Below are 12972 nucleotides of genomic sequence, written 5' to 3' on the forward strand. Positions count from 1 at the left end.
TTTTTTTTTTTTAAATATTTATTTATTTATTTAGTATACAATATTCTGTCTGCTGATATGCCTGCAGGCCAGAAGAGGGCGCCAGACCTCATTACAGATGGTTGTGAGCCACCATGTGGTTGCTGGGAATTGAACTCAGGACCTTTGGAAGAGCAGGCAATGCTCTTAACCACTGAGCCATCTCTCCAGCCCTCGAAGAGGATTCTTATGGAGTTTGATAGCCATTTGGGCAAGAAACTGCTCTTGCCTAGACTGTGGCATAAACTGGACACAAAGAACCCACAGAGAGAGGACTGCTGAACTTGCCTAAAGGTGAGCTGATCTTTCAGGGTTTCTGATTCATGAAATAGTCTGCGAGACATTCTGCAGGACACAGCAGATAGTGACTGAACTGACTTTGAAATTTCCTGCTTCATGGAAATGTCTGCTGGAAACTATGGGCCTGAAGGTTAAAGATGAATGCCCCAGCAGTACAAAAGAACTTTGGGTGACTGTCCAGGCAGCAAGATGTCTCTGTCACTTCTAGAGTTTTGGAAGTTTCTTACTTCTTGTTTACTTAGGTAATATTATATCTTTCTGGAGTCTTTGATGGAGTTGAAGAATGGTTAGTTATAGTTATAGTTTTTCTTTGTTATGGTAAAAGATAAAATAGATATAAATATTGTAACTGTAATTATTGCTTCATAACTGTTGTATGTAATTTTGCTATGTTAAAGCCTTCCTTTTTGTTTAAACAGAAAAAGGGGAAATGATGGAGGACGGTCATTGGTTAAGTAATAAAGAAGCTGCTTGGCCTCATAGGTTAAAATATAGGTGGGAGGAGTAAACAGAACAGAATGCTAGGAGGAAGAGGAAGTGAGCTCAGAGGCCATGCTCCCCTCTCCCAGGCAGACGCGATCGATGAAGCTCCGACCCAGGATGGACACAGGCTAGAATCTTCCCGGTAAGCGCACCTAGGGGTGCTACACACATTATTAGAAATAGGATAGTCCAGGTGCGAGAGTTAGCTGAGAAGAGGCTAGATATAATGGGCTAAGCAGTGTTTAAAAGAATACAGTGTCCGTGTAATTATTTCGGGGCATAAGCTAGCAGGCGGCCTGGGGTGCTGGGGACGCAGCCCCGCCACTCCTTTTACAACAATGCCCAATTGTATTTTTATATTTAAAACAAGTGTTGGGGGTGGAGAGAGCTTGGAGATTAAGAGCACTTGTTCTTGCAAAGGACCTGAGTTCTGTTCCTATCCAGCACACACATGGCCACTCCTACCCATCTGAAACTCCAGTTCCAGGGGGTCCAACACCCTCTTCTGGCCTCTGTGGGTACCAGGTACACTTATGGTGCGCAGATATAGATGCAGGCAAAACGACTCTACACATAAAATAAAAATAAATAAATCTAAAAAAAAAATCAAAATGTGACTGAACAAGAAGACTGTTCTCTTAAACCTCGTGCAGCCCAAGAAAGGAATCAGAAATGGTGCATGAACATGCACTTTTACAAACAGAACAGTTGTGGGGGTCTTTTCTGGGGGGTACAAAGTTTGCTCAGAGAAAGCCACCGAGTAATCGCTCTTATATTTCTGGTGTGAGCCTAGCCTTTAAGGGATGAGCCATCATCCCCCAGGTCCAGCAGTCACTCTGGAGCCTAGCTGTGAGCCCCTCTCCTGCCTCATCCCCTCAGAAGCTGACATTCCTATCCTTCCTCCATCCCTCCTCATTATTGCTTTATGGTGATCTTACCACATCCAGTTCAGTTTTCTCCAGGACATCCACCAGTACCTCAATCTTGGTCTTGCTGTCGAAGAGAAAGTCGTCATCCACCCAGAGGACATATTTAGTGGTCACCTGTGAGATGGCCAGGTTCCTACCAGCAAACCAGCCCTGTAGGCAGCATGGGTTTGGATCAGCAATTGTCACCTGGGGGTGGGACTTCCTGAATTCCCACCAGCCAGGCTGCCTCCCACCATGGGGGAAGTTGGAATCTGTGGAGATTCATAGTTCAGACAAGGCTGACACCTGCTGTGTCAGAGGGGTGCCTCGGAGAAAGAGCAAAAGAGCCGAAAGAGCCGGGACAGTGACTTCCTGGATTCAGAGACTGAGACAGAGTGGGGGGTCCCTCTTTGGTCCAGAGGCCTCTGGGAAAATAGACTGGAGCCCTTTTCACCTCAGTTCCTTTCTATCTCCTGCAAGATGGTATGGGGAGCATCTGCTATCAGTGGTATCCTTCCCTTTTCTATCCTTGGGGGAAGATGGGAGGGAAAAGGGGAGGAGAGTAAGCAGGCAAGGTGAGGGGGAGAGCCTAGCTTGAGCTCAGTCACAGGGAACAAAAGTCTGCTGTTACCCCTCAACACCACAATCAGATGTCCGCTCCCGTAAGTCACTCATAAGAACGCTGTCCATTCCACACCAGATCGGCATGAAGATGGAATAGACTAACAGTTCATTGATGTGGAAAATGAGATTGCTCCAGTTTCCCTCTGCACCTGAACAGCAGAAGCCCAGACGCCTCTCACCACAGGACTCTGCTCCCTAGAGAAGACCATGGAAGCAGCTGAATCTGGGGTCCTCCTGTTCTGGGAGCTAGGTCCACCCAGTGTGAGGGGAACATACCTTCCCGAATGGCATGGAGTAATACTCCACGTAGTCATCCTGAATCTTCAGGGGCTCCTTGCTGTCATCAGCCACAATCACAGTTAAGTCTGGGTAATATTTTCGGATACTCTGCAGCAGGGTCTTAAGCTTGTGGGGACGGAGGAAAGTCTTGGTGGCAATGGTCACCAGGTTCCTGAGCTTCCTCTCTGGAGAAAAATGTAAAAGTGGATGCTAGAACCTGATGCTGGATTTGCTCTGTTCAGATGGATTTTGTTTTGTTTTGTTTTCTGCTGGTTCAGGGATTGAACCCAGGGTCTCACGCATGCTAAGCAAGCATTCAACTACTGAGCTACCCTCCAGTCATCTGATGGCTTCTTTTCTCCTCCAACTGGTCAGAGTTGGGGACCTCAGGCATTCTGTACACAGGGCACGATTAATCAGAATTTGTCAGCTGCACTGGGAAATAAAGATGTTATAATATATAATGGCCTTCTTTCTTTAGACCACCAGCTCCCAAATAATGACACAGAGACTTTTTATTAATTATGAAAGCTTGGCCTTAGCTTAGGCTTGTTCCCAACTAGCTAGTATAACTTAAATTAACCTGTTTCTTTACACCTACATTCTGCCACATGGCTTGTTACGTCTCCTCAAGCCTGTACATCCAACTTCCCCTGCAAACAGCTGGCGAATCTCCCGCCACTCAGATTCTTCCACCAAGTTCCTTTCCCTAGAAGTCCTGCCTATCCCCTCCTGCCTAGCTGTCTGCCATTCAACTCTTTATCAAACCAATCAGAAGGTGTCTATGCAGGTGAGGTAAAACAGCCAGGCGTGGTGGCACACACCTTTAATTCCAGCACTTGAAGGCAGAGACAGGCAGATTTCTGTGAGTTCAAGGCCAGTCTGATCCACAGAGCTAGTGAGTTCCAGGACAGGCTCCAAAGCTACAGAGATACTAATCACTAGGAATTCTGACTCACACCTGCAATCCCAGGATTCAGAGGCAGAAATTGGAGGAAGGCGAGGTCCACACCAGCCTTGACTACGTAGCAATACCCAATCTCAAAAAACAAAGAGCAAAATCACTAAAAGAATGAATGTTTAAAGATTCAACATTTAAAAAAAAATCACTCAGGGCTGGAATGATGGTTTGGTGGACAAAGCACCTGTTGTACAAGCATGAGTTTGTGAGTTCAAATCCCCAGAGTCCATGTAAAGTTAGGCTCAATAGCTGTATCTGTAATTCCAGTGCTCCTGAGGTGAGATGGGAGGCGGAGACAGGAGACTCTGGAAGGTTGAGGGCCAGGCACGTTGGTATATGCAGTAGCAAACCAAAAAAGAGACCCTACCTCAAATAAGGTGAAAGGCAAGGACAACACCAGAGATTGTCCTCTGAACTTCATATTCCCACTCGGGCATGAGTGCACTGCATATCTCTCTCTCTCTCTCTCTCTCTCTCTCNTCTCTCTCTCTCTCTCTCTCTCTCTCTCTCTCACACACACACACACACACACAATCTATAATTGCCTGTCATCTCACCACTAACAAGGTTGAGTCCAGAGGATGGTCAGGCGAGCTTGGAACACGGAAGGAAGGGGTGAAATTATGACTCCGTTGGTGGAGAGCCTGCCTAACACACCCAAAGTTCTGGGTCTGATCCCTCGTAAGTGAGCGTGGTGGCGCAGGCACAAGATTCCAGCCCTTGGGGAAACGAGGCAGGGTGCCCAGAAGTTCAGTAATATTCTCATTCTCAACTATATCCATAGTTTGAGATCACCCTGGGCCACATAAGACCTTGTCTCATAAAAGGGCTGAGCTCTGAAGAGCACACACTGTTCTTGTAAAGGACCAGACTTTGGTTCCCAGCATCCACGTCAGGTGGATCAGAACCACCTACAACTCCAGCTCTAAGGCGATTCAACCTCTGGCCTTTGTGGGCACCATACACAAGAGCACGTGTGTACACACACAATTAAAAATAATAAAACATGAATCATAAAGAAAAAGTGATTCCTCTGCTTTAGGTACTTTTCTATTGCTGTGAAGAGACACCATGACCAGGGCAGCTTACACATGAATCATTTAGCTGAGGGCTTGCAGTTTCAGAAGGTGAGCCCATGACTGCGGTGGCTTGAATGTAATGGCCCCCATAAGCTTATAAGGAGTGGCACTATTGAGAGGTGTGGCTTTGCTGGAGAAAGTGTGTTGCTGTGGGGTGGGCTTTGAGATCTCAGGTATGCTCAAGCCACGCCTAGTATCTCAGTTCACTTCCTGTTGCCTACACAAGATGTATAACTCTCAGCTGCCTCTCCAGCACCATGTCTGCCTGTGTGCCACCATGTCCCACCATGAGGATAATGGACTGAACCTCTGAACTGTAAGACAGCCAATTAAATGTTTTCCTTTATAAGAGCTGCTGTGGTCATGGTGTCTCTACACAGCAATAGAAACCCTAAGACAATGACCGTAATAACCGAGAGCAAGACAGCAGGCAGGCAGGCGTGGCACTTTAGAGTCGCCTTCCTAAACAGTCCCACCAACTGGGGACCAAGCATTCAAATACATGACTCTATGGGAGCCCTTGTCATTCCAAGCACCACACCCTCTGAACTTCACCCAGTCTGATGCAATCCTAGATCCCCAATGACGACAAGAGCCTTACCTGGTCCAGGGTCATACAACTTGGGTACAATCGGTTGGTTGATGGTCACTGGAAACCTGGCCACTGAGGACTTGGACTCGAAACTCACTGGAAGGAAAAGAGAGGTAAGAACCTAGGCAGTGTGAAATCTGACAAGATTCTGCTGCTCTGAGGAAGCCAAGGAGGCCAGTAGCTGCAGGGGAGTCCTGGTTGGGAGGAGACTGAGGACCCACGCAGCAGGCTGGGCATCTTGGCTCCTGCCTATGCGTTCCTGGGGTAGCCTGCTGTAAGGACATGCTGCTGGGACAGGCTAGAGAGTCAAGGATCTGGATTAAGTTTGACTCTGCCATGGCCTATCTGAAATAAGTCCTTCCTCAGCTTCTCCAGTGACAAAAAAGGACAGTTATACCCACTGCACCGAAAGGCACAGAGGCACTTTCTGAAGGGAAATGCTTTAAAATCCGCAGGTGGAGAGAACGCGCCCTGCGGCTATGGGGAGTAACCTGGGACATCTAATCCTCCTGATCCTACCTCCCAAGTGCTGGGGTTTTAGGCATGGCACCCCCATGCCTGATTTTATATGGTACTGGGGATCGAACCCAGGGCTCTGTGCGTGCTGGGGAGGTCCTCTACCAGCTAAGGGAAACTGTTACTTGTTCATATTGCGTCTCCCCCTGCTACTGTGCTATGTCCGCTACTAAAAAACTAAAAACTTTTAACTGACACAAATAGAAACAGAGGTTGGCTTGCGGGTGGCAAGATTGGTTCTCTCAGGAGTTCTGTAATGGAAGGATGTGGAGAGGGATGGGAAACTGGGCACATTCTCTCTTTCCATGAGTGCTCAGGACAAGATATCCATGCACAGGCTGGTTGGGCTGGTGCCTCCTCGACAGAAGCTGAGGCAGCTTCAGAAGTTGCAGAGAGGTCACCAAAATGGGGCTGGAGAGATGGCTCAGAAGAGCACTGGCTGCTCTTCCAGAAGTCCTGAGTTCAATTCCCAGCAACCATCTATGATGAGCTCTGCTGCCCTCTTCTGGTGTGCAAGCATGCATGCAGGCAAATGTTGTATAAATCATATAAGTAAATAAGTAAACAAATGCTCAGCAGGTAAAGTTGCTTGTGCCAAATCTGGTGATCTGGGCTTGCTCCCTAGGACTCTGGAAGGAGAGACCCAGATCCTACAAGGTGTCCTCTGACTTTCTCTGACTTCCATATGACCTCTATGGTGTGTCCATGCCCCCAATAAACAACTGAATGGAATTTAAATAAATAAATATAAAAGCTGCAGAAAATGACTAAGAGAACTAGATAAGGCTAGCCCGGCATAGGGATGCCTGTCATCCTGGCATTGTGCAGGCTGAGGTAGAGGAATTGATTATTTGAGACTAGCCCAGGATACGGAACAAGATCCTGCATCATAGACAGATAAAATCAAAAATTAAGCTTAGTGTGGTGGTACACACAGGGAAAGACAGTCTGGAGTTCAAGACCAACCAGCTACAACCACATAAGAGAGTTTGGGATATCCTGGGCTACCTGAGAGCCTGTCTCAAGAAACAGCAGGACTAGGGCTGTAACTCAGTTGGTAGAGAACTTGTGTACCACACAGGTGGTCCTGGCTTCGACCCCCAGCATCACATAAACCTTATTTGGAGGTACATGCCTATCATCCCAGCATGCAGATGTTCAGAGTCTGATGTTAGCCTGAGATCTCTGAGACCATGTGTCAAGCAAAGCAAAATATAGAAAGAATCGGATGGTGCTAAGGTTTGGTTCACAGCATAGGAATAGGCCACTGTGGTGACACTGTGGGGAGTTGGGGTCTGATGGGAAGTCCCTGTGGCCTTTAAGGTAACGACAGGGCCTACTTCCCATCGCTTCTATTCCTGTTGGCTTCTTAGCTGTGAGCCGAGAGGCTCTTCTCTATCATACAACCCTGCCATACTACGCTGCCTCACCCCTGGCCAAAGGGCTCGCCAGGGACGGAAGCCTCCAAACCTGGGGCCAGGGGAACCCTTTCCTCCTCTGTGTTACCTTAGGTATCAGCTACGGTGACAGGAGGCTGATCTGGCATCTGCCCTGTGCGAGATGAGCAGTGTCAGGGACGACTCTTAAGTCCCCTCCATGGGGTCAGTGGCAACAGGGGGCACTACTGGGTGCTGTAAGTAGGAAGGGGAGTGTCTAGGCTTGGAATGTGGTGCGCAGGGAGAATATCTGCAGTCGGAAGACTGGCTCTCACCCATGTCCACCTTGCGGAGCTGGTACACCGTGCTGGTGTACGTCACATGCTGAAGGATGAATTTCAGGAGTGTCCGGTCACCGGTGGAAATGGTCAGCTGCTTCTGGCCTCTACCCTGCACCACACTGTTTGGGACGTCAGCAAGGGTGTTTAGTGTCCCCAGAGAAGCTCTCAGGGTGACCTGGGGGTGGCATTAAGAGTACTCATATTATTGTGCAGCTGTCGGTTACCTCTATCCATCTCTTCGTCCTGTCCAGTGAAACTTTATACCCAACAGACTGTAACTCCTTAGTCTCAACCCTGAAGTGCCATGGACGGAGAAAAAATCCATTCGCAGGAAAGACAAGTACCCAGGACGGCCAGCAGGGGGCAGAGCACCCAGAGTGGAGAAACCCATGGGGGAATAGCACAGAACACGGCTGGCTGGACCGGAGTAGACGCTTCAGCTGAGGCCCTCTCCCTCACCCCTAACACCTAAAGATTCATGGATTTAAAGGACTCATTCCTGCAAACACCTTTATCTTTGGGTTTAGGGAACACTGCTCTTCAAGAGTCTTCTTCTAGGTCATTTCTTCCTCCTCCTCCTCCTCCCTCTGAGGTCTCAATATGCTGCCCGGTAGCTCTAAAGATGGCTCTGCCTCCTGCCACTACCTCCCTAGCAGCTGGAGCTACAGACGGGGCCACTTTGCCTTGCTCCCTGCTGCTGTTACTGATTTATGTTTGTCAGTCACTCTTCCTTCCCCTCCGTCTGACATCCCATAGTTTTCCAGGACTTGGTTCTGAGTCCTTTTCTCTTATTGCCGCACAGTTCCCTGCCCGAGGATTTTATCCATCATCAAACAGAAACCATCAATTTTCAAGTGGCTTCAAAACGTTCATCTCAGCACAGTTTGGTGGCATGGGTCTTCAGTCCCAGGCTCTGATGTCTGTGAGAAAATTCCAGGCCAGTCAGAGTGAGGTAAAAAAAAAAAAGGGGGGGGGGGGACAAAACGTGTGTGCCTGACATCCTGCTGCCTTCTCCATTTGCCCTGTGTGGTGGTTTGAATAGGACCGGCTCCCAAAGGCACATATGTTTGAACACTTGGTCCTCAGTTGGAACTGTTTGGATCAGATTAGGAGGTATGCCACAGAGGCTGGCTTTGAGACTTCAAATGTCTCCTTCATCCCCAGTGTGCTCTCTGCCTCTTGCCTTCAGTCTGAGATGCGGCTCTCAGCTGTTCCTGCCACCAAGTTTTCTCCTCCATCGTGGACTCTAACTCTCTGGAGCCGTAATCCCAATTAAAAGCTTTTATAGCCGGGCAGTGGTGGTGCACACCTTAAATCCCAGGGCTTGGGAGGCAGAGGCAGGCAGCTCTCTGATTTTGAGGCCAGCCTGGTCTACGGAAAGAGTTCCAGGATAGTCAGAGATACACAGAGAAACCCTGTCTCAAAACAAACAAACAAAAAGCTTCTGTAAGTTGCTTTGGTCATGGTGTTTTATAACAGCAACAGAAAAGAAACTAAGACAGAAATTGGTACCAGGTTCATGGGATATTGCTGTGACAGACCTGACCATATTTTAGGAGCAATGTGGGAGATTTGGGGACATCAGACTAGGAAAACGGTTAAGTGCTATAAGCAGAGTTAAATGGGTCATTCTAGTAGGATCTTGAAAGACAGCAATGCTGGCAGCTTTGTGGACTATGAAGGCCCAGCGCAAGAGGTTTCAGAGCGGAACAACATCAGCAACCGGGTTAGACATCGTCCTTGTGATAATTTGGTAAAATCTGCTTTCTCTTTCATCCTAAGAACTTGCCCAAAGCTAAGTCTATATGTAATGGACTAATTTCTTCTTCAGGGGAAATTTCAAGACAGCCTATTGTTGACTCTGCCATGTGGTTCTTAGTAACCACGCTTAAGCAGGCCTACAGTGAAGATGAGCAAGAGGGGCGAAAAGGAATACAAAGTGTACAGTTTACAGAGAAAAAGAGCAAGGCAGCAAGCAGTGTCCTTCCATGGCTTCTGCTTCCCAAGTTCCTGCTTTCGGTCCCTGCCTTGACTGTGACGATGCACTGTGATGTGGAACCATAAGTTCAAACAAGGCCCTTTCTCCCCAAGATGCTTTTGGTTGTGGTGTTTAGCACAGCAATACAAACCCTAACCAAGACACCCTGCTGGGAAGGCTCGCATGCAGCTCAAACTTAGAATATTAAAAACTAAACCACTGGGCTGGAGAGATGGGTCAGCTGTACAATCATGGGGACCAGAATATGGGGTCCAGCGCCCATATAACAAGACGGGCATTCTGCGAAAGCCTGTAACTCCAGCTCTGAGAGATCAGACAGCTTTTCTGGCCTCTGTGCCTATGTGCACATGTGCATGCACACTCACACACAAAATATTAGTTAGGTTCAATTCTCAGCACAAACCAAACAAGACCTGGCTAAATTGTTCCGTTACTAATAGAAACTGCTGCTGCAATCCCATCGCCCCTCTCACCCGGGTGTAGAAGGCACTAGCTTCCAATCCAGCTCTCAGGTGCCCAAAGTGTGGCTTGTTTGTTTGTTTGTTTGTTTGTTTTCGAGACGGGTTTCTCTGTGTAGCCTTGGCTATCCTAGAACTCCGAGTGCTGGGATTAAAGGTGTGGGCTAACACACGCACATACACACACACACACACACACGCACACGCACACGCACACACGCACGCATGTGCACGTTAAGGCCACTCCTGCTGTGCTACACTCCTTAGGCCTGCAGCCCGCCTGGGAGCAAGTCCTGCCCATTAGCTCCACCTGAAGATAAAGGGGGCCAGCAGGCTTCTCTCCGTGCCCACAACTCCTGTCTCCGATTGCCTGCAATAGCCAGGTATCTTTGTAGGAAGCCCACTGGGTTATGTCACGCCTACTGAAAACGCCAGCCAATCAACAGATAATTCTCTGAGAAGCAAGTCAGTAGGCCACGAAGCTAAGAAGCAGGAAGCCACGGCCACACCATAACCAGGCAAGAAGGGCGTAATGGGAGTGGCTAGGGGCGTGGCTCAGGGGCGGAGCATTTGCCTTGCTCGTGTAAGGGCCCAGCTTCCATCCCTAGTGCACTCGTGAAGAATCAATCAGTGATGAGAAAAATGACAGGGATAGGATGGGAGGGCATGTGCGGGGGGGGGGGGACAGAGGAGGCCTCTGGGGACACAGAGAGCAAGCAGTTCATTCACACACACACACACACACACACACACACACACCCTCCATTCAGTCTGTGGGGTTGGAGGATGCAGATCTCACGGCTGAGCTGAGAAGGCACAGTGGGTAAGAATACTCCTTACATAAGTGTCAGAACCTGAATTCTGAGTGCCCAGTTTCCACATAAAAAAGTCAGGCAACCCCAGTAACAGAAGATGGGTAACGAGACAGGAGGGTCGTGGGGACGTGCTGGCTGTCAGCCTAGCGAAAAAACAGTGAGCGCCCCAGAGTCTCAAGGGAATAGGGTGGACAGCCCTAGTGGAGGACAATGTGCTTCTCTGGCCTCCATGCGTTTCCCTGTGTATACGTATGTCTGCACACACACTCCAAGCCTCATTTCCCAGGGTCCGTTTGCAGGTTCTGCACCTGCATCTGTCACCCATCAGACATCCCGTCCTAAGACCTCAACCCACAGCTACACTGAGGGGAGGGAAGCAGGGCACCCCGCGCTTTTGTTGCCAGAGGTCACACAGGCAGCAGCTGGGAATACGGCAGAGGCTTCCTTCTCCTAAAGCAAAATCAAGCACAGTGGTGCTTCTGAGCTTTGTGTAGCTTTGGAAGCCCTCCCCGCAGCCACTCCAGGGACTGCAACGCCCCTGCGCAATGCCCCCATGTCCCGCTTTGTATTTGTGTGGATACACAACAGGGGCTGGCTGAAGGCTGAGATGGGTCATCGTTGTGAGACAGTGCCAAAATTGCTGGGATGGGAATCTTACCTCATAGACCGGGGCTTCTGGCCCTTCATACTGGAGGCCTAAAAGACACAGGAGAGACAAGAAAAAAAAAAAAAATCTGTGAGGATACTGACAGAAGGCACTGACACTCCCTCGTACGCCTCTCTACCTCCGACCCCGGCATATCTACAGAGCCCACCTAGTCATTTCTATCCGACAGTTGGCCTACACAGTTCCCATTCCCAGGGCTATGCAATGGCTACATGGTCCCAAACCCACATGGGTCTAAGGCTTCCAGTGCCCGTCCTCAGCTTTGGGTTCTGTGAACTTTCAAACAGCCCCTTCCAAATGGCCCTGCTAGCGAAGGGGAAGCAACAATGGAGACAATGAATGAGCCTTGGGTGGATCTGGGAATAGTCGTTCTCTCAGAGACAGAAGCACAACTTGCCAGGAAGTGGGAGGGAAGATGTGATAGCTAAAGTTCATTACCAACCTGACAGAATCTCGAATTGCGTGGGAGAAGGGCATCTGGGCATGTGTGTGAGGTCAGGAGCAGACCTGCCCACTGTGGGCGGCACCATTCCCTAGGCAGGGGATTATGGATTGTGGGAATGGATAAACCCAACACTAACATGCATGCCTCTGATGCCCTCTTCTACTGATGACTAGCTGCTTCAAGCTCCTGATGCCTTGATTTCCCCACCGTGACAGTCTGTAACCTGGAACTATTATGTAAGATAAACCTTTCCCCACTGACTTGCTATTGTCGGAGTGTTTTATCAAAGCAACAGGGAAATAAACTAAGACAAGGGAGTTAGTGGTAAATGGGTATAAGATTTCAGTGTGTGTAGAGTATGGATTGCAGGTAGGGTGAGAAGGAAGTATGTCTGCAGAATTAACAAAAAATTTACTTTGACAGTATTTGAATAAACAGTATGTAGAGATTTATGAATTAAACACATTGGTGATTAATTTGGAGTCACTAACAATGTGTTGATGTCCCATTAGGGAAAGAAATAAAAACACTGCCTCTTGGAGTCATTTAATCAAGAGCGAGTCCAGGTTGGACGTCTCTGTTTCATGCTCCCTGTGTCCTCTTCCATTCTCTGTCCGTCCCTGTGCGTGCGTCTGTCCCTGTGTCTGTCTCTGTCCCTAACAGAAGGCTTCACTCTGCCATTATTGAACAGCACAGAGGGAATCACATGGGGAAAGAATGACAGACACTTTACAGACATCTTTAACAGAGTTTTGTAAGGGATCGAGTCACTGGCTCCAGCTGATGCCAACTGACCCGGACAACAAGCCGCACTACAAACATCATTGTTGACCAACCAAAAGCCATAGATGGGAATTCGCTTTAGAAGATTGCTTCCAATCTGTAGGATGCTTTCAGCAAATGATACATACATGCGTGAGGAGGCGTCGGCAGTCAATGACTAGAGAAGGGGAGAGTTTCCTCAGTGGTGTAGCTGCTAGTGAGCTGCTGGCCCCACACTCATGCAAGCAAGCCTAATAAAACTCATTGGGTCATATGTATTTATTTTTAATTTTTTAATTAGATTTTTCTTATTTTATATGTGTAAGTGTATTTTTTTTTTTTTTTTTTG

At 48.4% G+C, this 12972-nt stretch overlaps 2 protein-coding genes across 5 annotated transcripts in view; both read right to left on the bottom strand.

Moving 5' to 3' along the window:
• Positions 1–12972, bottom strand: part of Igf2bp1 (insulin like growth factor 2 mRNA binding protein 1) — a 282681-nt gene that overhangs the window by 131698 nt on the left and 138011 nt on the right. The window lies entirely within an intron of this gene.
• B4galnt2 (beta-1,4-N-acetyl-galactosaminyltransferase 2 (SID blood group)) overlaps positions 1–12972 on the bottom strand; it is a 54994-nt gene that overhangs the window by 5549 nt on the left and 36473 nt on the right. For all 4 annotated transcript variants that reach the window (XM_050157096.1, XM_050157097.1, XM_050157095.1 and 1 more), the window contains 5 exons: positions 11408–11445; positions 7472–7652; positions 5254–5340; positions 2610–2797; positions 1740–1880 (listed from right to left, as the gene is read on the bottom strand). In XM_050157096.1, the coding sequence (XP_050013053.1) occupies positions 1740–1880; positions 2610–2797; positions 5254–5340; positions 7472–7652; positions 11408–11445 (635 nt within the window). The remainder of the gene's footprint in view (positions 1–1739; positions 1881–2609; positions 2798–5253; positions 5341–7471; positions 7653–11407; positions 11446–12972) is intronic.

The sequence above is a fragment of the Alexandromys fortis genome, unplaced genomic scaffold (assembly GCF_014885135.2).
Source record: "Alexandromys fortis isolate MF-2015 unplaced genomic scaffold, M_Fortis_MF-2015_v1.1 scaffold_31, whole genome shotgun sequence".
Classification (NCBI taxonomy): domain Eukaryota; kingdom Metazoa; phylum Chordata; class Mammalia; order Rodentia; family Cricetidae; genus Alexandromys; species Alexandromys fortis.